Source organism: Coptis chinensis, chromosome 1 (genome assembly GCF_015680905.1).
Source record: "Coptis chinensis isolate HL-2020 chromosome 1, ASM1568090v1, whole genome shotgun sequence".
Lineage (NCBI taxonomy): Eukaryota > Viridiplantae > Streptophyta > Magnoliopsida > Ranunculales > Ranunculaceae > Coptis > Coptis chinensis.
In genome coordinates, this window is record NC_141456.1 from 19483363 (window position 1) to 19508550 (window position 25188).

At 36.8% G+C, this 25188-nt stretch overlaps 1 protein-coding gene across 1 annotated transcript; it reads right to left on the minus strand.

Moving 5' to 3' along the window:
* Positions 1–20820: 20820 nt before the first annotated feature.
* Positions 20821–21774, minus strand: LOC147522728 (uncharacterized). Its single transcript, XM_086568339.1, has one exon. It carries the CDS (start codon positions 21772–21774, stop codon positions 20821–20823), a length of 954 nt encoding a protein of 317 aa, XP_086424465.1.
* Between the last annotated feature and the right edge of the window lie 3414 nt (positions 21775–25188).

The following is a 25188-nucleotide window of genomic DNA, read 5'->3' on the forward strand; positions in this document are numbered from 1 at the left end:
CGCCCCGAGTTACCAATATAAACGTAAAGAAACAATAATGACCTCTTGCTAAGCAAATAGTCTTATTTCAACAAGAATAAAATTAAGTAATCTTAACTTCATCTCTAATAAGATACTATTCATAATAATGGGAAAGAAGAGTCAATAGTATTTTAGGATCCAGGCGGACATTCTTGTGGTCGGAAAACCGAGCCTTTAAGCAAGTAGTCCTAAAGAGTAACCCTCACACCTTTTTCCTTAATCATACTTATATCTCTTACTTACATCTTTTCTTAGGAAATCATACAATTAAATATAATTGTAAAACATTTCCTCACCGTTATGCACTAACCTCAAGTTAAGCTGCCATGGCTCTGATACCAAATAAAAGGAAAAGAGATCAGGTAAAACACCGACAATCGCGAAAGAAGATCGATCGCCAGCAAAGAACACTTGATTAAACTGAACTTTTATTTATATGGATGGAAGTGTATGTTACAAGGGGAGATAGAGAGCATGATTCCAAAACTGGTAACTTAAAGGAATTTACAAAATGATTTTTAAGCTTCTCCATGCATAACTCATTGATTTGGCTATCAGAGAAACTGGGATTCTGAAATTTGATAAGATTCTTCATCATATCGAAAAGGATTCCCTCAGATCCACATCTTTGTAGGATTAATTCGAGTTCGCTCAATGAATGATTTCAAATCATTCTCAATGCTGATGATGACTTCATCTGTTGGAAAAGAAATCCACCATCTTGAATAGAATTTTCTTTTCAGGACTGGAATTTTAAGGTGATTATATTCACAACTAAAATCCCACTTGAATATCCAAGGAATACCATATATGGTAAAAAAGGTCAAGGATGATAATCCTCTTGGCATCTTATCATTGCCTTCAAACCGGGATGATTGTGAGTCCATTTTAGAAAAATATCTAAAACATTCTCCGGAGAATATCCAATTCCACCAAAATACTCCCACCACTGAAAAGATCCAATAAGGATAGTCGGTCTTGATGGATGTGGGGCATAGCTTGATAAACCATGAGTGTTTCCTGTGAGAATTCTGATAGAAAAACACATTAGTAAAAGCTGAGATATAGTCCCAGTAGTTATATAGGATATTTGTCGAACCCAATTTTCGACACTTGTTGGGGTCCAAACCCCACTCATTGTAAGAGATAATTCTCTTAAAGATGGCTTTGCTGTAAGAGATCGGACTATATTCCGAATCAGGATGCTGTAACGTATGGTGAATATCCATACTGGAGGTAGCCGAAGCTAAAATTTCTTCATAGATATATCTATGTTTGCCGTCAACAACAACGATATCTTCTGTGTGTCAAAAATATCTTCTTTGAATTTCCCAAGGATCGCATCCACCGCCATCTCCTCGGGTTGAAGATAAATGATCGCTTGATCCGCCCTTTTATTAGGGACATAAGGAGTCAGAGGAGCAAGGACAGCCTCTTTCATTGACTTTCCTTTTTGCTGTGATAACGGAGGAAATTGCTCCTTATTGTCAAGGAAATTATATTTTCCTTTGCTTTTTCCACGGCCTCTTGTGGTATAACCACGACCTTTGCCTCTCTGAGAGGTGCTCATGATCCCTGCAAGAATTCTCTAGTTAGAAAATCTAGTCAAAGAATTAGAATTACCTTTGATATATTCAATGTCAAAATCGAAGGCAGAAAGATCCGCTTGCCATCCCGCAAAAAAATCGTTTAGAAGCAATATTCTTGATATCTTTCTCAGAATACCGTTTAGCAAAGACTACAATCAATACGCACCAAGAATTTTTGATTCAGTAAATCATCCTGGAATTTATGAATACACTTTACCAAGGACAGAATTTCTTGTTTAATAGTTGAATAATTAATTTGTGCTTTCTTCCAAGTTCCAGAAGTAAAACGGATTAATTCTTCTCTACCAGAGATAGGGTTCTTCTGTTTTAAGATGCCACCATAACCAAGGTTAGAAGCATCTGTTTCCACAATTTTTAACCAATTAAAATTAGGCAAAGATAGGCAAGGTAATTGTTTTGCCTTAAGCTTAATTTTCTGTACCGCCTTAGTATGAGCTGTACTCCAAGAGGTTGGAACCTTTGTTAATATGGAGTATAGAATAGAGGTATCCTGTGAAAGATTTTTATAATAGTCTGCCAAATAATTCAGACTACCAAGAAATCTTTGTAATTGAGTTGTATCTAAAATTTCATCAGGAAATTTAGAAGCAAACTCAATACTTCTGTTTATAGGACTAATTGTTCCTTCAGTAATATTATGCCCAAGAAAACGCACCGTTGTTTGAAACAACTTCATCTTTGGGGCCGATACTACTAAACCATTTCGTTTAATAAGCTCTTTAAATATTTTTAAATGCTTAATATGCTGTTCTAGAGATTTAGAATAAATTAGAATATCATCAATATAGACTATAGCAAAATCCGAATAAGGATTGCAAATCTTATTCATAATATTCTGAAATTCTGAGGGAGCATTCTTTAAGCCAAAGGGCATTACTGTCCATTCATAATGTCCAAAGGGTACTGTAAAAGCAGTTTTATACCTGTCTTCAGGGGCAATTTGGACTTGCCCAAGAACTCCACTTAAGGTCAAACTTTGAGAAGATGATCGTGTGGATAAACGATCTAATAAATCCTTTTATTAGGAATAGGATATCTAATCCATTGTAAAGGCAATATTAAGAGGTTTAAAATTAATAACCAAATTGGGAACACCTCTTTTTTTTTCAGTTTTGCCTTATTGACATAAAAGTCAGATAACTCCAAGGAGATTTACTTGGAGTAATCAACTTCTTATCCGTAAGACTCGGATCTCATGCCGCATAAAGTCAAATATTCTGATTTCATTTGACTAGGTCTAGCCTTAGTGGGAATAAACCTGTTCATTAAAGCTAGATTCATAGGTAAAGAAACCATATGTTTGCTTTCTTTCCCAAAAGCATTGGGAATATCACTACGACTTTCAAGTAATAAATTGATTTTTAATTTGTTCAATTTTTTTTTTCAAAACTCCCCGACCGCTGAAGTCTTTGCTGTAATTTTAAAGAAGTTATTTCTTCTTTGAGAAAGTTTAATTGACTTTCTTTGGCTACTAGATTTGTATTAATCATAGCAACCTGCTTTTGAACTGGAGGAGTTATGAACTCAAAGATAACTCTATTTTTATCAATAGTTGCATGAATACCTATATTAGTGATACTAGTAATAGGCATGATAGAGTTAAGGAAAGGATTTCCTAGAATAGTATGCTGAGACATATCTTTCACCAGAAGAAAGGTAGTAGATAAACAATGTCCTTCTTTGCAGATGAATACATCCATAATTTGTATGCAACCTGCATAGGTGCTCCACTAGCAGTAGAAAGATTTTGAGTAGATTTCTCAAAATATTTAGTAGGAACTAAACCTTCTTGAATACAATTCAGATCTGCTCCACTGTCAATAAGGGTAACATGATTAGTGAGAGTATATTCTCCTTTAATAACTAAATTAACATGGACATTCCATCTTTGGAATGTAATGTTATTAGTCTTAGTATAATTCTGAATATCAAAATTGTCCACCATATTCTTATTGGTCTTTAAGGCTTTTATATCCATTTTAAGGTTATTGACCTCATCTTGTAGATCCCTAATACTAGTGGTATGAGAATTTCCTTTATATAAAGTATTAGGAAGTCTCATATGATTATAAGAACCAAGGTTCGTAAAGGTCATAAAGTTTTGAAGATAATGAAGATTATAAATCTTTTCCCCGTGGATTAATCTTAAATTTTCTTATCTTCAAAAGATTACTATAGTCTTGTGGTCCGGTAGAACACTCACTAGTCTTATGACCATTATGATCACACTTAATAAAAAGCGAAGAGCTTTGGCTTTAGGCCCAAGTCTCTTCCAATACTTGCTTTTTCTCTAAGACTTTTTGGTTTTTATAAGTCTTAGAATCATTGATTGTTTGTAACTAGTAGGTTACTATCCTTTTCTTTTATTGAGACCTAATACCCATATTCTTATTTACCTTAGAATGTTTTGTTTCACATTCTAGTACTCCAATATAATTATTAGTAGGACATTTTTTTATAGTAATATCCTTCTTGACAACAGGTGGAATAACAATCCTTTCCTGTTCTTGAATTACCTCTTTATTAGGTAACTTATTTTCCTTTTTAATTAAGGTATTTTCCTTAGGTAAATCTATTTTTACCTCGGCAATAAGCCTAGCCTCTTGTTTGCCTCTAAGATAATCACTGATATCTTTTCTCAGAGTTGCACGTTCAACTCTGCCATTCAGAATTTTATGATTCTGATACTCTAAGCAAAACCATTTTGTCAGAGGAGTACAATTCCTCTGATGATAATCATAATAATCATCATAAGGTCTAAGCATAGGTTTCAATTATGTAGGAGTAAAATATTTACTCAACTCTTCATATTTTAATTTATAAAATTGATAAGTTTCATAAGGTGTATAATCCATCTATAAAACAAAATCCATTTCTGACGCTGTGGGAGATTCCCTAGCTTGCTGTGTATAAATACCATGTGGTATTTGTTGATTAGAGATACGGATCTCTTCTACAGATTGATTGTACTGTGTTGTAGATTCAGTTTCTGAAACTGAATGCCTAGAAGATTGTGGTATAGAGATCTTGTAAGAGGACCTCAAAGACAAACTTCTTCCAACAAAAGGTTTCTTAAAGTTCAATATAACTTCACCTTCTGTTGTTTGGACTATCTGGTCAAAATCATTATTAATGATTGGCTGTGGTTGAACAAATAAGTTTTACGCAAATCCATGATTCTGAAATTGAATCTCACTCCAAGGAATCATCCCGGTGTTGCTACACTAGAAGTTAAAAGATTTGTGTCTATTAACACAGCCTTTACCAGTGTAGTTTTATGCCGTACATTAGGTGTTAAAGTCTGTAACACCTTGTAGTGAATTCTGTAAGTAATTCCTATCACTTCAGATCCAGGTAAAAAGTTATAACCTTTAGCCTGAATTTGTAATGATACAGACTCATAAAGATTTCTATCCGATAAAGCTAAACTTAAATTAGGATAGACATCAAAATAGACTGGTCCATGATAAAGACTAGTCTCTACTGCTCCCATAAGGGACGGTAAATAGTCGAGACACCTAGCATCTCTAAGTGTTGCTTGAATACAAGCATTCATACCCAAAAGGGTCAATGGTCTGAAAGCAACCTGTATTAGGCCTATGTGAATAAATTTATAATTTTTCACATGGTGATATAAATCACGAGGACTTAAAAGATTTAAATTATTACTCATGGAATTTAAACTAATAGTTTGTTCCATAGTTTTTACTGCAATTTTACTGGTCAATTTTTCAATCCAGTTTCCATATCTATATATGGTTTTGGGATCCATATTAGGGATCGTCCATTTATTCATTTTGTCCCGTGTGTCGAGATCATACTTTCGATTAATTCGTGTTCTTAATTGAACTCGGATCATCATTATTTGATGATTGTGACATGGGGGTTGAGGTGTTAGTGCAAAACAGGTAGAGTATAATGAATTATAACTATACTAAAAAATTATAAAACTATTCTTTATGTAATCATTGACACATCGTCTTCTTCTCCAAATATTATAAACAATATAATCAAAATCAAGTCTTTAGTGCTTATATTAAGTAAAACCACGCCTCATCAACGCTTTTCACGGGAGCAAACGCCTAAACGCATTTCTTGCTAAACGGCGACAAGATATACCCTACGACTTTGGTGGCGTCCCAGAGTTACCAATATAAACGTAAAGAAACAATAATGACCTCTTGCTAAGCAAATAGTCTTATTTCAACAAGAATAAAATTAAGTAATCTTAACTTCATCTATAATAAGATACTATTCATAATAATGGGAAAGAAGAGTCAACAAGATTTTAGGATCCAAAGGACATTCTTGTGGTCGGAAAACCGAGCCTTTAAGCAAGTAGTCCTAAAGAGTAACCCTCACACCTTTTTCCTTAATCATACTTATATCTCTTACTTACATCTTTTCTTAGGAAATCATACAATTAAATATAATTGTAAAACATTTCCTCACCGTTATGCACTAACCTCAAGTTAAGCTGCCATGGCTCTGATACCAAATATTAGGAAAAGAGATCAGGTAAAACACCTGATTAATGCGGAAGAAGATCAGTCAGCAGCAAGAACACTTGATTAAACTGAACTTTTATTTATATGGATGGAAGTGTATATTACAAGGGGAGATAGAGAGAGCACTCTTAGCAAACTAGAAAGAAAATTGAAAGGTAAAATATTGGATCCCCTCAACAAGGGTGAGGTATCCCTTTTATACTAGTCGGAACTCAAAATATAATTTGGAGTCCGCGCAGGAAGTGGCTACGTGTGCTTCAATAATTGCAGTCGACAGGGCCACCTTGACAAAGCATACTTGTCTTTTACTTCTGTCTTCAAAGGATAAGAATCCTTTTGATACTTTATTCCACTACCTTTTCACTTTAAAGAAAAGAAAAAGGTGAAATGTCCCTTTCATGGGTCCTTCTTGGATAAAGTAATAAGAATACATCTGCTGATTCTATTTCTGGTCCTTAATTTGGGCCATAGTGTCTGCCATTATGCTGAGTGCGTAGATTCTCAGCAACTTGGATGAGGATGTCATTATCCACATCTTCTAGTTCTGACTCAGAGGAAAGGTTCCCAAGATGTTTAAGATACTCATAAGGTCCTTCTTCATCTATTAATTTGAGGATCTCCATAGCTGTTGGACTAAGAGCCAAAGAGCTAATCCTGCTGAATTGCTCAAAGAATTTGGTTTTATTAGAATTGTCCAAGGATTCTGTAAGGATTATAAATCTATCAGATTCAGACAGAAAAGTAAACTTTGGATACTTTTGTGCTGAATTAGATCTGATAAACCATTTAATCTGATGAAGACCAATAGCACGGATTTCGGCCATTTCTCTGATCCTGTCTTCTGCTGTAATTATATGAAATTTCTCCTTAGATTCCGAAAGAGAAATAACTCTTGATATGTCATCAAAAGGTCTCTGTTTATGGATTCGGACCAAAAATACTGCAGGATAAGTTTCATCTTCTGTATATTCAGGACAAGCTGTAATAAATTCACAGTAAACAGTTCCACGCCATTTTATCATAGTATTTTCTATGGCCTGAACCAACGGTGAAGGCAGGAATGTTCTGTCATTAGTTCCTTCTTCCAAAGATACTTCTGTACTGATGGTTATGGATTTAATAAATCCCATCTCTAGTAATTCATCAATTAAACCTAGTTCCTCAAAGTCTCTAGTCACCCAAAATCTCAATGATAAAATCCAGAATCTCAACAAAGAGATTCTTCATTTAAAGCAAAGAGTGTTTCAAATAGAGAAACACTATTTCAAGGAAGACAGTAACTTCCAACACTGCAGTTTCACTTCCTCTATACTTTCTAGGAAATGGAATATTTTTATAACCTTGATTATTGACAGAGAGTATATTCTGGATAATTATATTGCTTTAGTCGATAGTGGTGCAGATATGAATTGCATCCAAGAAGGATTAATTCCACCAAAATATTTTGAAACTACTACTCAAACTATGACCGGTGCTAGTGGTAGTAAAATTGCTATTCAAAGATCGGCTTACTAAGGTTAATATTAATAAGAATGAGGTTAATATACCTCTATCTTTTCTATTAATTAAAGACCTTACCCAAAGAAATTATACTGAACCCCTTTCTAAATACCATTATGCCTATAAATAAAATTGACAATTATGGTATTTACACTAACTTTGAGGATCATCCGTTGGTCTTCGAATTTATCTCTTCTTCTTTGCAGAACAGGAAGATCCAAGATTGTGAAATATAATTCACAAACAAAGGCTTTATGAGTATCCAAATATTTTGGAAATAATATACTCTTCATTATTCGGAGAATATTTCTCCGTGATTATATCCCGTACATCTAAGGCATAATTGAATGTCTTTTTACGAATCCAAAGATGCTCCAATTTGGTTCATTGGAGAATCCATTATATGGAAAGCACACAGAGCAACCATCAAAGGACTCTGAATCCTTTCAGGATACTGCTAATGTTGAGATTATCAACATTCTTGAGGACAATTTAGGCCTCCTTAACTGGGATCATTCCCAGGAGTCTGTTAGTATTTCTAACAGCATCAACAAGGGTAAAACCTTGGAGTCTGAACCTTTCAGCACTTATGCGAGTTCTTCGCATAATTTTTCTAGAGAGTCTAAAAGTACTGGTAAAAGAAAAGTACGATTTGATGATCTAGAGTTACCTTATGTCTATGATAACCGACATAAGTTCTTTACACATCAAAAGCTTCACAGCTTTCAGAAGTCCATTTTGGACAATGTTATCAATACATTTGATCAGCATAATAAAAAAGATCTTATCCAGATTCTTAAAATCACTGCTAAATATTTTAGCAAGCTTAACCAGAACTCAATCAAGCCTTGGTCTCAGGTTGATAAAACCAATAGTTCAAAAAGATCCCTTGATTGTGTGGCTTGGAGTATTCTCTCCAAAGACTTTTCAGAATATTTCTGGAATAAAGCCAAAATTTCCCTTCCAGCACCTTTACCTGAATTAATCCAAAATCTTCCTCCTTCACATTTTCAGAAATGGATTAATAATTGGAATTCAATAGTTTTGGGTTCTTGCCCTTTGATTATAAAAGGTATTGCCCATATTACTGAAGGCACTCACAGTATACATCCTAGTCTTCATATCTTCCTTCCTCCCACATTTTGGCAATATTTTGGTCCTGAAGATATGTTTTTAATTGATGAATTACTAGAGATGGGATTTATTAAATCCATAACCATCAGCACAGAAGTATCTTTGGAAGCAGGAACTAATGACAGAACATTCCTGCATTCACCGTTGGTCCAGGCCATAGAAAATACTATGATAAAATGGCGTGGAACTATTTACTGTGAATTTATTACAGCTTGTCCTGAATATACAGAAGATGAAACTTATCCTGCAGTATTTTTGGTCCGAATCCATAAACAGAGACCTTTTGATGACATATCAAGAGTCATTTCTCTTTCGGAATCTAAGGAGAAGTTTCATATAATTACAGCAGAAGACAGGATCAGAGAAATGGCCGAAATCCGTGCTATTGGTCTTCATCAGATTAAATGGATTATCAGATCTAATTCAGTACAAAAGTATCCAAAGTTTACTTTTCTGTCTGAATTTGATAGATTTTTAATCCTTACAGAATCCTTGGACAATTCTAATAAAACCAAATTCTTTGAGCAATTCAGCAGGATTAGCTCTTTGGCTCTTAGTCCAACAGCTATGGAGATCCTCAAATTAATAGATGAAGAAGGACCTTATGAGTATCTTAAACATCTTGGGAACCTTTCCTCTGAGTCAGAACTAGAAGATGTGGATAATGACATCCTGATCCAAGTTGCTGAGAATCTACGCACTCAGCATAATGGCAGACACTATGGCCCAAATTAAGGACCAGAAATAGAATCAGCAGCTGTATTCATTTTACTTTATCCAAGAAGGACCCATGAAAGGGACATTTCACCTTTTTCTTTTCTTTAAAGTCAAAAGGTAATGGAATAAAGTATCAAAAGGATTCTTATCCTTTGAAGACAGAAGAAAAAGACAAGTATGCTTTGTCAAGGTGGCCCAGTCGACTGCAACTATTGAAGCACACGTTGCCACTTCCTGTGCGGACTCCAAATTATATTTTGAGTTCCGACTAGTATAAAAGGTATTAATCGAGTATGATCTCGACACACAGGACAAAATGAATAAATGGACGATCCCTAATATGGATCCCAAAACCATATATAAATATGGAAACTGGATTGAAAAATTGACCGATGAAAATTGCGGTAAAAAACTATGGAACAAACTATTAGTTTAAATTCCATGAGTAATAATTTAAATCTTTTAAGTCCTAGTGATTTATATCACCATGTGAAAAATTATAAATTTATTCACATAGGCCTAATCTGAGGTTGCTTTTCGCACCATTGACCCTTTTGGGTATGAATGCTTGTATTCAAGCAACACTTAGAGATGCTAGGTGTCTCGACTATTTACCGTCCCTTATGGGAGCAAGCGTAGAGACTAGTCTTTGTCATGGACCAGTCTATTTTGATGTCTATCCTAATTTAAGTTTAGCTTTATCGGATAGAAATCTTTATGATTCTCAGATCATTACAAATTCAAAGCTAAAGGTTATAACTTTTTACCTAGATCCAAGTGATAGGAATTACTTACGAATTCACTACAAGGTGTTACGGAGACTTTAACACCTAATGTAAAACATAAAACTACACCACCAAGACTGTGTTAATAGACACAAATCTTTTAACTTCTAGTGTAGCAACCCGGGATGATTCCTTGGATTGAGATTCAATTTCGAAATCATGGATTTGCAAAAAAAGCTTTGTTCAACCACCCAATCATTAATAATGATTTAGACCCGGATAGTCCAAACAAATGTAAGGTGAAGTTATATTGAACTTTAAGAAACCTTTTGTTGGAAGAAGTTTGTCTTTGAGGTCCTCTTACAAGATCTCTATACCACAATCTTCTAGGCATTGGGGTTTGGCTGAATCTACAACACAAGACAATCAATCTCGTAGAAGAGATCCAGATCTCTAATCAACAAATACCACATGGTATTTATACCGCGACAAGCTAGGAATCTCCCACAGCGTCAGAGATGGATTTTGTTTTATAGATGGATTATACACCTTATGAAACTTATCAATTTTATAAATTAAAATATGAAGAGTTGAGTAAATATTTTACTCCTACAGAATTAAAGCCTATGCTTAGACCTTATGATGATTATTATGATTATCATCAGAGGAATTGTACTCCTCTGACAAAATGGTTTTGCTTAGAGTATCAGAATCATAAAATTCTTAATGGCAGAGTTGAGCGTGCAACTCTGAGAAAAGATATCAGTGATTTTCTTAAAGCCAAACAAGAGGCTAGGCTTATGGCCGAGGTAAAAATAGATTTACCTAAGGAAAATACCTTAATTAAAAAGGAAAATAATTTACCTAATAGAGAGGTAATGCAAGAACAGGAAAGGATTGTTATTCCACCTGTTATCAAGGAGGATATTACTATTACAAAATGTAATTTTACTCCTACTAATAATTATATTGGAGTAATAGAATGTGAAACAAAACATTCTAAGGTGAACATGGATATGGTGACTGTTCCTCCTCCAATAAAAAAGAAGGATAGTAACATACTAGTTACTAAAATCAATAATTCTAAGACTTATAAAAAACCAAAAAGTCTTAGAGAGAAGCAGCATTGGAAGAAACTTAGGCCTAAAGCCAAAGCTCTTCGTTTTTGTATAAAGTGTGATCATAATGGTCATAAGACTAGTCAGTGTTCTACTAGACCACAAGACTATGGTAATCTTTTGAAGATAAGAAAATTTAAGATTAATCCACAGGAAAAGATTTATGATCTTCATTATCTTCAAAACTTTATGACCTTACAGAACCTTGGTTCTTATAATCATATGAGACTTCCTAATACTTTATATAAAGGAAATTCTCATATCACTAGTATTCAGGATCTACAGTATGAGGTTAATAACCTTAAAACAGATATAAAAGCCTTAAAGACCAATAAGAATATGGTGGATAATTTTGAATTTCAGAATTATACTAAGGCTAATAACATTACATTCCAAAGATGGAATGTCCATGTTAATTTAGTTATTAAAGGAGAATATACTCTCACTAATCATGTTGCCCTTATTGACAGTGGAGCAGATCTGAATTGTATTCAAGAGGGTTTAGTTCCTACTAAATATTTTGAGAAATCAACTCAAAATCTTTCCACTGCTAGTGGAGCACCTATGGAAGTTGCATACAAATTAACAGATGTATTCATCTGCAAAGAAGGACATTGTTTATCTACTACCTTTCTTCTGGTGAAAGATATGTCTCAGCATACTATTCTAGGAAATCCTTTCCTTAACTCTATCATGCCTATTACTAGTATCACTAATATAGGTATTCATGCAACTATTGATAAAAATAGAGTTATCTTTGAGTTCATAACTCCTCCAGTTCAAAAGCAGGTTGCTATGATTAATACAAATCTAGTAGCTAAAGAAAGTCAATTAAACTTTCTCAAAGAAGAAATAACTTCTTTAAAATTACAGCAAAGACTCAACAGTAAGGAGTTTCAGAATAAAATTGAACAAATTAAAAATCAATTTATTACTGAAGTCTGTAGTGATATTCCCAATGCTTTTTGGGAAAGAAAGAAGCATATGGTTTCTTTACCCTATGAATCTAGCTTTAATGAACAGTTTATTCCCACTAAGGCTAGACCTAGTCAAATGAAATCAGAATATTTGACTTTATGCCAGACAGAGATCCAGAGTCTTCTGGATAAGAAGTTGATTACTCCAAGTAAATCTCCTTGGAGTTGTACAGCTTTTTATGTCAATAAGGCAGCTGAAAAAGAAAGAGGTGTTCCCAGACTGGTTATTAATTTTAAACCTCTTAATACTGCCTTACAATGGATTAGATATCCTATTCCTAATAAAAAGGATTTATTAGATCGTTTATCTACAGCGATCATCTTCTCAAAGTTTGACCTTAAGTCAGGTTACTGGCAAGTCCAGATTGCTCCTGAAGATAGGTATAAAACTGCTTTTACAGTACCCTTTGGACATTATGAATGGACAGTAATGCCCTTTGGTTTAAAGAATGCTCCCTCTGAATTTCAGAATATTATGAATGAGATTTGCAATCCTTATTCGGATTTTGCTATAGTCTATATTGATGATATTCTAATTTATTCTAAATCTCTAGAACAGCATATTAAGCATTTAAAGATATTTAAAGAGCTTATTAAACGTAATGGTTTAGTAGTATCGGCTCCAAAAATGAAGTTGTTTCAAACAACGGTGCGTTTTCTTGGGCATAATATTACTGAAGGGAAAATTAGTCCTATAGACAGAAGTATTGAGTTTGCTTCTAAATTTCCTGATGAGATTTTAGACAAAACTCAATTACAAAGATTTCTTGGGAGTCTGAATTATTTGGCAGACTATTATAAAAATCTTTCACAGGATACCTCTATTCTATACTCCAGATTAACAAAGGTTCCAACCCCTTGGAGTACAGCTCATACTAAGGCGGTACAGAAAATTAAGCTTAAGGCAAAACAATTACCTTGCCTATCTTTGCCTAATTTTAATTGGTTAAAAATTGTGGAAACAGATGCTTCTAACCTTGGCTATGGTGGCATCTTAAAACAGAAGAATCCTATCTCTAGTAGAGAAGAATTAATCCGTTTTACTTCTGGAACTTGGAAGAAAGCACAAATTAATTATTCTACTATTAAACAAGAAATTTTGTCCTTGGTAAAGTGTATTCATAAATTCCAGGATGATTTACTGAATCAAAAGTTCTTGGTACGTATTGATTGTAGTGCTGCTAAAAACAGTATTCTGAAAAGATATCAAGAATATTGCTTCTAAATAGATTTTTTTGCAGGATGGCAAGCGGATCTTTTCGCCGATTTTTGATATTGAATATATCAAAGGTAATTCTAATTCTTTGCCAGATTTTCTAACTAGAGAATTCTTGCGGGGATCATGAGCACCTCTCGAGAGGGCAAAGGCGTGGTTATACCACAAGAGGCGGGGAAAAAGCAAAGGAAAATATAATTTCCTTGACAATAAGGAGCAATTTCCTCCGTTATCACAAAGAAAAGGAAAGTCAATGATGAAGAGGTCATCCTTACTCCTCGACTCCTTATGTCCCTAATAAAAGGGCAGATCAAACAGTCATTTATCTTCAACCGGAGATGAAGCGTGGATGCCCGATCCTTGGGAAATTCAAAGAAGATATTTTGACACACGCAGAAAGATCCCCGTTGTTGACGGCAAACATAGATATATCTATGAAGAAATTTTAGCTTCGGCTACCTCGGTATGGATATTCACCATAATGCTACAAAGATCCCGATTCGAATATAGTCCGATCTCTTACAAGAAAGCCATCTTTAAGAGAATTATCTCTTACAATGAGTGGGGTTTGGACCCCAACAAGTGTCGAAAATTGAGTTAAACCAAATATCCTATATAACTACTGGGACTATATCTCAGCTTTTACTAATGTGTTTTTCTATCAGAATTCTCACAGGAAACACTCATGGTTTATCAAGCTATGCCCACAGTCCATCAAGACTGACTATCCATATTGGATCTTTCAATGGTGGGAGTATTTTGGTCCAGAATTGGATATTCTCCCGGAGAATCTTTTAGATATTTTTCTAAAATGGACTGACAATCATCCTCAGCTGAAAGGCAATGATAAGATGCCAAGAGGATTATCATCCTTGACCTTTTTTACCATATATGGTATTCCTTGGATTTTCAAGTGGGATTTTAGTTGTGAATATAATCACCTTAAAATTCCAGTCCTGAAGAGAAAATTCTATTCAAGATGGTGGATTTCTTTTCAAACGGATGAAGCCATCATCGGCGATGAGAATGATTTGAAATCATTCATAGAACAACTCTCGAAATTAATCCCGAGGAAGATGTGGATCTGAGGGAATCCTTTCGATATGATGAAGAATCTTATCAAATTTCAGAATCCCAGTTTCTCTGATAGCCAAATCAATGAGTTATGCATGGAGAAGCTTAAAAATCATTTTGTAAATTCCTTTAAGTTACCAGTTTTGGAATCCTGTGGTACTAAGGAAATTTCATCCTCGAAAAATGCAATGCTATCTTCTCAATGATGATGTTTCCATGACATCAATTAATAGTCGGGAAGAAGCAAACCCGGTTTGCTTGCTTAGCGGAGAAGGTCAGCCCGAAGAAGAATTGGGTGACAATTTTGATATTACAGAAGCAATAACCCAGTTATATCCAAGCTCTTCCAAGACTCCTGAAGAACCTATGGACATATGGGCCAAGTTCAAAGAAGCTCTTAAGGCAAAACAGGAATCCAAGACTACTTCCTTTAAAAAGTAAGGAAGTTCAGGTTTACACGGCAAATTTTTAGAATACCAAAGATAATAATAATTATCTTTTCAGCATAATGGCAGACACTATGGCCCAAATTAAGGACCAGAAATAAAATCAGCATACTACTTACGGTGTATTCTTATTACTTTATCCAAGAAGGACCCATGAAAGGGACATTTCACCTTTTCTTTCCTTTAAAGTCAAAAGGTAATGGAATAAAGTATTAAAAGGATTCTTATCCTTTGAAGACAAGTAAAAGACAAGTATGCCTTGTCAGGTGGCCCAAACCCGGTCATTTGCAACTATTGAAGACAGCGTAGCCACTTCTGTCGCGGACTCCAAATTATATTTTGAGTTCCGACTAGTATAAAAGGGATACCTCACCCTTGTTGAGGGCATCCAATATTTTATATGGATGGAAGTGTATGTTACAAGGGGAGATAGAGAGCACTCTTAGCAAACTAGAAAGAAAATTGAAAGGTAAAATATTGGATGCCCTCAACAAGGGTGATGTATCCCTTTTATACTAGTCGAACTCAAAATATAATTTGGAGTCCGCGAGGAAAGTGGCTACGTGTGCTTCATAATTGCGGTCGACAAAATACCTTGACAAAGCATACTTGTCTTTTTACTACTCTTCAAAGGATAAGAATCCTTTTGATACTTTATTCCACTACCTTTTGACTTTAAAGAAAAGAAAAAAGGTGAAATGTCCCTTTCATGGGTCCTTCTTGGATAAAGTAATAAGAATACAATTTCTTGATTCTATTTACGGTCCTTAATTTGGGCCATAGTGTAATGCGCCATTATCTTTGAGTCGTAGATTCTCAGCAACTTGGATGAGGATGTCATTATCCACATCTTCTAGTTCTGACTCAGAGGAAAGGTTCCCAAGATGTTTAAGATACTCATAAGGTCCTTCTTCATCTATTAATTTGAGGATCTCCATAGCTGTTGGACTAAGAGCCAAAGAGCTAATCCTGCTGAATTGCTCAAAGAATTTGGTTTTATTAGAATTGTCCAAGGATTCTGTAAGGATTATAAATCTATCAGATTCAGACAGAAAAGTAAACTTTGGATACTTTTGTGCTGAATTAGATCTGATAAACCATTTAATCGATGAAGACCAATAGCACGGATTTCGCCATTTCTCCTCGATCCTGTCTTCTCAACTGTAATTATATGAAATTTCTCCTTAGATTCGAAGAGAAATAACTCTTGATATGTCATCAAAAGGTCTCGTTTATGGATTTGGACCAAAAATACTTGCGGGATAAGTTTCATCTTACGTATATTCGGACAAGCCGTAATAAATTCCGCGAAACAGATTTCCACGCCATTTTATCATAGTATTTTCTATGGCCTGAACCAACGGTGAAGGCAGGAATGTTCTGTCATTAGTTCCTGCTTCCAAAGATACTTCTGTACTGATGGTTATGGATTTAATAAATCCCATCTCTAGTAATTCATCAAAAAACATATCTTCAGGACCAAAATATTGCCAAAATGTGGCAGGAAGGAAGATATGAAGACTAGGATGTATACTGTGAGTGCCTTCAGTAATATGGGCAATACCTTTTATAATCAAAGGGCAAGAACCCAAAACTATTGAATTCCAATTATTAATCCATCTCTGAAAATGTGAAGGAGGAAGATTTTGGATTAATTCAGGTAAAGGTGCTGGAAGGGAAATTTTGGCTTTATTCCAAAAATATTCTGAAAAGTCTTTGGAGAGAATACTCCAAGCCACACAATCAAGGGATCTTTTTGAACTATTGGTTTTATCAACCTGAGACCAAGGCTTGATTGAGTTCTGGTTAAGCTTGCTAAAATATTTAGCAGTGATTTTAAGAATCTGGATAAGATCTTTTTTATTATGCTGATCAAAGGTATTGATAACATTGTCCAAAATGGACTTCTGAAAGCTGTGAAGCTTTTGATGTGTAAAGAACTTATGTCGGTTATCATAGACATAAGGTAACTCTAGATCATCAAATCGTACTTTTCTTTTACCAGTACTTTTAGACTCTCTAGAAAATTTATGCGAAGAACTCGCATAAGTGCTGAAAGGTTCAGACTCCAAGGATTTACCCTTGTTGATGCTGTTAGAAATACCAACAGACTCCTGGGAATGATCCCAGTTAAGGAGGCCTAAATTGTCCTCAAGAATGTTGATAATCTCAACATTAGCAGTATCCTGAAAGGATTCAGAGTCCTTAAAAGGTTGCTCTGTGTGCTGTCCATATAATGGATTCTCCAACGAACCAAATTGGAGCATTCTGAATTCTGTAAAGAGACATTCAATTATGTCTTAGATATACAGGATATAATCCCGGAGAAATATTCTCTGAATAATGAAGAGTATATTATTTCCAAAATATTTGGATACTCATAAAGCCTTTGTTTGTGAATTATATTTCACAATCTTGGATCTTCCTGTTCTGCAAAGAAGAAGAGATAAATTCGAAGACCAAAGGATGATCCTCAAAGTTAGTGCAAATACCATAATTGTCAATTTTTTTTTTTTTTTTTAAAATTAAGCTAGGGTTAGGCAGACCCCCACCTGTATTGATTCAACCGTTTCGTACATATATTTGTCCACTTACATCCTCATTTACAATACATTGTAGTCTATGATCTAGTGGAGGGACAAACTGTACAACAAAATTAGTTGCATCATGATGTGAAGCTAAGTAGTCCGCTGCTCGGTTCACTTCTCTATAGACATGGGAGAAGGATAGAAAAGTGAACTCCGATCGTTTCATATCTATAGGTTTGATCATGTCCATGCAGAACCAAGGAGGTTTCTCCAACTTGTTGATGGCATTCACAGCTCTCAGAGAGTCAGACTCGACCTCCACTTCCTTATAGCCTTCTGCGATACATCTCTGTAGGCATATGTTGATAGCTTTGATTTCCTGAAATAGCACAGACGCCATGCCTCCACTGCCACTGAATCCTGCTAACACATGACCCTCTTTGTCTCTGATAACTCCGCCATGTCCTGCTCCCTTACTGCTCACTGCACCATCGGTATTGGCCTTCACTCGCCTGCCATTTGGACCCCTCCATACACATTCTACTTGCCTTTGTATCATATATTTGGGGTCGATGTTAAGACTCTGAAACAGGTTCCTAACTCTTGCCGTATCCTTGACTGCTGGCCTTAAGACTTGCAGGTAATTCCTTGTGTCTCGCATCATCTTCTCATAAAGGTTTTGGGCTGTCCTGGCAGCATGCTGAAATCTTCTATCGTTCCTTTCCTTCCATAGGTATGCCACTGCTGCACAGAAAAAGACCTTGTAGATCTCCCCTAGCTCATCCTCTTTGCAAATGCGAAGGATAGACGACCCACTCCCTTCTTTGTGCGGTTATCTCAGGTTGATGCCGAAAGCGATGCGCTTGACTCTAGCTAGGACTTCCTCAGAGCATACACATTCAAAGAACAAATGCCCTGAGAATTCGCGGCTATTGTTGCATAGGCAGCAAGCTGAAGTTTGGAGGATTTTCCTGTGTACGAGTCTGTCCTGGGTGGGAAGACTTTGGGAGAACAGCTGCCATGTAGAGAAAGAGTGTCTAGGCATCACCCACTTACCCCACACCAACTTATGCCATCTCATCTTTCCCTTCTCTGGTGACAGCGCCTGGTACGCATTGTGTGAGGTGAACTGTCCACTCAAATGCGGTGTCCACACTATATGATCGTGAGCGAGATGTTTGTTGATGTCCACCTCTTGGATCACCGCCTTTAAGGTTTGAGATTGCATCTGATTGACTGCATCAGTCCATTCCCCATTAGAAATGATAACACTGACCTTAGCATCTAGTGGAAAATCCCATTCTGCCTTTGCTTCAGTGTCTTCGAGTAGCGGTGATCTTGAGCACCAAATGTCGTGCCACAGCAGCGTTTCTTCCCCTTTTGCAATGGAATATCTGATGAGTTTCTTGGCTGCGGTTCTATTATTCAAAATACTTCGCCATGTCCAGGAACAGTCTCGAGGCACTCTCATAGTCCAAAAGAAGTTGGACTTGATGTGTTGTTTCCAGATCCAATCTACCCAGATGGTGTCTTCTTTAGAGATTATTTTGAAAATCAGCCCACAATGCGCACCCACGTTCCATCTATGAACATTCATAATTCCCAGCCCACCTTCTTCCTTTGTTTGACAAACTGTGCTCCAGCTCGCCTGGTGCAGCCCTTTTCTATTATTTGTGCCAGTCCAAAGGAATTTTGCACAAATACTTTCCACTTGCTCGAGTACTGTCTTGGGCAGAATGAAGGTTCTTGCCCAATATGTGTGAAATGATAGCAGGATGGACTTTATCACCTGTAATCGACCCGCATGAGATAAAACTCTTGATTTCCAGTTGGTAATCTTGCGTGTGACCTTCTCTACCAGAGGTTGGCATTCCTTGATACCCAATCGGGCGGAGATGAGGGGAAGGCCGAGATATTTCACTGGGGGTTTGATCAAGTCAACCTCTAAAATGTTAGCCAGAGCACTCGCCTCTTGGTCATTTAAACCTCCCACAAGTAGAGTTGTCTTGTGCTTGTTGATCTGTAACCCAGTAGCCTTTCCAAAAATTTCGGAGCCAGTCTTTCATGGCTTGCATGGGACGCCCTCACCCTTACGTAACGTAAAGAACATCATCTGCGAAAAAGCCAAGTGAGATGACTTCACCTTTTTGCATTTGGAATGGTAATTGGATAAGCCCGATTGTTGAGCCTGTCTTGAATCACACAACTCAGGATCTCCATAACAAGGACAAATAAATATGGAGATAAGGGATCTCCTTGTCTGACACCTCTGCCACCCTTAAAATATCCTTCCGGTGCACCATTAATCATGACATAATAGGAAGGGGAGGAAATGCACATTTCGATCCACTGACACATATTGTCTGGAAATCCGAAGGTCCTGATCATTGCCTTGATAGACTCCCAACTGACCATATCAAAAGCTTTCCGAATGTCCAATTTAATGGTACATCTAGGTGTGCTATGCTTCCTTTCATATCCTCGGAGGAGCTCATGGGAAAGCAGAATGTTGTCTTGAATGGATCTGCCAGGAATGAAAGCTGATTGGTTAGGCTGAATCAGATCATCAATAACTAGCTTAATCCTATTTGCTATAACCTTAGAGATACATTTATACACAGTATTACACAAGGCTATAGGCCTAAAGTCTTCAACTGCATTGGGATTATTGACTTTAGGAATAAGACATAAGAAAGTGGCGTTTATTCCTCTAGGAAAAATCCGTTTGCGAAAGGCATTAAGGATAGCTAGAGTGAAATCATGCCCAACTACAATCCAGCACTTCTTAAAGAAAGTGGGGGTGAACCCATCCGGCCCAGGAGCTGTATTTTCCTTCATCTCAAAGAGTGCTTTTTTGACTTCAGCCGCTGTAACCTCCTCTTCCAGGATAGTCTTCATATGTTCAGAGATGGTGTTTCGGACTTGCAACTGATTGAAGAAGTTCTCTCCGCTTATCTCCGGTGCCTCAGTGCCTAGAATAGAAGTGTAGTAATCGATGATGGTTTTGGTCACCGTCGTGTGTCCAGTGATAGCATTCCCTTGAGCATTCTGGAGAGACCATATCCCTGCTCTGGCCTTCTTTTCTTCTAAGGATTTAAAGAAGAAAGCTGTGCATTTATCTCCTTCTAACATCCATTCACTATCTTGCTTGCTTTTGATCTCAGAGATTTCCATACCTGCCAGTTCTCCATATCTTTGCAATGCTATATGTTCCTTCTGTCCCAGTTAAGGGTCCCATGGCTTTGATTAGAGCTGTCTCTGGATGTCATATAGGTCCTCTCTGGCCTGCTGAACTCTTCCATGGATGTTTGAGAAGTTATTCCTAGCCCACGGCTTTATCCTCTCCTTCAGAAGCTTAAGTTTTTGCATTAGAACATACATAGGGTTGGAGAAAATAGGTTTCTGCCACACTTCTTTCAGCATGGAGTGGAACTGTGGCTGCTCAAGCCAAGAATTCTTGAATCTAAAAGGCGTCGCCTTCCTCTCTGCGTCATCCCAAGATAGGAGAATAGGCGAGTGGTCAGAAACACCGTGAGGCAGAAATTCTGCTTTGGAATTAGGAAACCCCTTTACCCAGCGACTGTTCACCAGACATCGGTCAATTTTGCTCATGATTCTGCCTTGGCCCTTCACCTTGTTGTGCCATGTGTAGAAGAAGCCCCCGAATCTCAGGTCAATTAGTTCTGCTTTGAGCAGGCAGTCCACAAAATCCTCCGCTTCTCTTGGGTGCATTGGACGCCCACCCTTTCGTTCCTCCGCTTTGGTGATGTTGTTGAAATCTCCTGCTGCGCACCAAGGCAAGTTCAGTGAACTCTTTATGTCAATTAAATCTCTCCATAAAAGCTGCCTGAGATTTTTGGAATTTCTGGCATACACTGCAGTTAAAAAGAACTCTTCATTATTGGGTTTGTATCTCCCCTTACAGTGTATGAACTGATCAGATTCTGCTATCTTGTTGATATCCATCAAGTACGGATCCCAGCAAATCCAAATACGGCCAGAAGGATCTTTACTGTAGTTATTCGTGTGCTCCCATAAAGGGCAGCATGTGTTTCTGACGAAGTCATATCTGTCTTGCCGAACTTTGGTTTCTAGCAAGCAAAAAACGCTTATTTTTTTCTCTATTCTGACCTTGTTTATTTCTCTCGCTCTCGCAACATCATTTGCACCTCTAACGTTCCAGAAGCATATAGGTGTCATCATCTATGATTCCGGTTCTTGGAGCCTTTAGGTCTGCCCCTACTCTTCTTACCACTATTGTTATTTCTTGAATTCGGTTCCTTCTGCTTACCAACATCAGTTCTGCTCTTGCCACCTTGTTTCCCAGATCTAGTTGTAACCCCAGATGGTATTTCAACCGTCGGTGTAGCAGGTTCAACAGCTGTTCTGTTATCTACCTGGACACGATCATGGAAATGCTCAGTCTCCACTTCCGAGATTTCTGATTCCTCAGAGTCTTGTATAGCTGTCAAGAGATGGAATCTACTTGCTTCCAGGTTGTACATATGACTCTCTTCTAGTGCCATGATCGAGTAACAAGGTTCGACATGATTTGTTTCTTGTCCTTGGGCTTCTCTGTTCCTACTTTCTTCCTGTTGTCCAGTGTACACTATCATCGAGGAATCCAAGTTGTCATTCCCCGGAATATCTTCGCTCTCGAGCATTCTGGCCTCCACTTGTTCTTCCTGAGTTTCTACATCCAGTGGTTGTATAAGGCTTGTTTCAGGTATCGAGTTACTAGTGGCGGCTGACGTTCTTGGTCTCCACTCCTGTGCTCTCTTGCTTCTTTTTAGTCTTCTTTTCTGGCTTCTGGACATTCTATTCCTATCCAGCTGCGGTTCCTGTTCGTCTGGTTCATTGCCTCCTTCTTGTTCCTTGTTTGCATTCTCTGTGGTAGTTTGCGGCATTGAGGCTTGTTCCTTAGCTGTATTCCTACATTCAGCGACTAAGTGCCCCACACACTTGCAGTTGTTACAGAACTTAGGGATCGATCCAAATTGGATTTTCTGCCAGAACTCAATCCCTAGTTCAGGCACTTCTACAAATATTTGATCCGGGATTGGAGAGGCTAAGTCTATATCAACCAGGACGCTGGCATAATATCCATTCGTTCTTTCCAACGAGTTCAAGTCAACACGAATCGGACAACCAAGACCTCGTCCCATACTCATGAGTATTTCAACTTCCCAGTACTCAAAAGGCAGACCTGGGAACTTAACCCACACATACGCAGATGTTTGTCTATGGGTATCGATATTAAAGTTAGGTGTCCATTTGGTGAATCTAACCAATTGTCCCTGCAAAAACCAAGGACCACCAAAGAAAATGCGATTATAGTCTTCCTCATTAGAGAATCTGAACAAGACATATCCTTTCCCCAGGGGTGAAAGTTTGAATGTAGCAGACAATCCCCACTCAGCGCTAACTGCCGATCTGATGTTGTCTATGTTCAGGGATCTTGCATCCAGCCTGGTGATTAAAGCATACTTACAAGCTTCTATGCCTTTTTCCACCGCAGCTCTGGAGATTGTAATAGCCGGCTTATCTCCTTTGTGTGTTGGATGTGGAAGATTAGAGATGTTCACAGTTTGCTTCATCCTACCTCGAGCTATATCAGCATACGAGTCTCTGGTGGGTGCAATATTGTTTCTGAGCTCTCCCTGTCTAGATGTTTCCGCTCCATCCACCTTTGAAGACCTTGAGAACCTTACTTGATGTCGGCCACTATTGAATCCAACTGGGACCGAAGCCATCGAACTCAAGAAATCAAACCCGAAAGGGAAAAAAGATTTGTCCAGCTACGAACTCTCTCTGTACCCAGAGGAGGATTTTACCAGTAACCGAAAGAAAGGAAGAGAAGGAGAAATTCTTCCAGCTTTGAACTCGCACTGTAGACAGCGGAGGATTTTACCAAAAGAGGGAAAAAAAAAGGCGCTAGAATAGGATAAGAAACTTGGAGAAGGGTTTTTGTTTACTAAACTAGGTAAGAAACGAGGTATCGGATCAGGGAGCTATATTACGTTATCTCACTACCTGTCTCACCTAGAGCTGTCCCCATTTTTGAATTTTTGTTTACTAATTTTTGTTTACTAATAAAATGTAAGTCAAAAATGTGGAAATTATACCTGTCTCACCTAGAGCTGTCCCCATAATTGTCAATTTTATTTATAGGCATAATGGTATTTAAGAAAGGGGTTCCCAGTATAATTTGCTGGGTAAGGTCTTTAATTAATAGAAAAGATAGAGGTATATTAACCTCATTCTTATTAATATTAACCTTAGTAAGCTTATGCTGAATAGCAATTTTACTACCACTAGCACTGGTCATAGTTTGAGTAGTAGTTTCAAAATATTTTGGTGGAATTAATCCTTCTTGGATGCAATTCATATCTGCACCACTATCGACTAAAGCAATATAATTATTCAGAATATATTCTTTGTCAATAATCAAGGTTATAAAAATATTCCATTTCCTAGAAAGTATAGAGGAAGTGAAGCTGCAGTATTGGAAGTTACTGTCTTCCTTGAAATAGTGTTTCTCTATTTGAAACACTCTTTGCTTTAAATGTAGAACCTCTTTGTTGAGATTCTGGATTTTATCATTGAGATTCTGGGTGACTAGAGACTTTGAGGGACTAGGTTTATTCTTTCCTAGGCGATCAAAAACCTCTTTAAGATTATACCCTTCCGTAGGATCAACAATGTTGTCCTTAACTGTTTTAAAGCAAGTTTTAATTAACTTTAGCTTAGTGTCGGGGTCAGTAATGGAGTCGATAAGCTCTAAGACAGACTGTTGTTCTGAGGTTAGAACATTAATAGCTAACCCATTCATCTGTAAAATAGCTCTCATGCTATCACATTTAGATTGCAACATGTTACACTGACATGGTGCTTCATTCTCTGAAGTACTAGAGTAAGGATCTTCATATTCATTATCAGATTCAGAAGAACTAGTATTAAGTAAGATTTTACTTAATTGTAATTTAAGATCTTCATTAATCTCTAGATTATTGATTTTCTGTTTAGTATAGCACTGGTTGGCATAATGACCAATTTTTCCACATTTTAAACAAGTAATATTACTTTTATTGTGTGGATCCTTATAAAAATCTTTATTAGGTTTCCAATTTTTGTTGAAACTCCTTTTATGTTTTCGAGAATATATTCTCTTACTGTTTTTCTGGGGTTTTCTGGAAGAAATTTTCTTCTTTCTTTGAGAAGGAATATCATAAACAAATTGCTCACAAAATTCTCCTAGCTCTTGTTTACGAGAAAGATTACTCGTTTTTAAAGGCGATCTTTGTAGCTTAAGATCATTACATAGGCTAAGACCTTCTTGAATGACCTGACTAATGAGACTCCCATAAGTATGAGACTCATAAGAAATATTAGATCCTCCATTAAGATCTCTCGAGCTTTTTCCTATCCTTTTCTCAAAAGAAATTAGGGAGACCATCAATAAATTTAGATTTCCAATGCTCACTATTAGCATCATGTAATTGTAGAACTTTGGCTAGGAAGACATCCTTATACCACCTAAAATGAGATAGAGTAGGACATCTAAGATTTTGCAGCATCTCTATTCTTTTCAGCCGACAAACCTTCCGGTCCAAT

What these genes read in the sequence shown, in the direction of transcription:
- LOC147522728 (XM_086568339.1), bottom strand. Translation starts at nt 21,774, where the DNA reads ATGACACCTATATGCTTCTGGAACGTTAGAGGTGCAAATGATGTTGCG.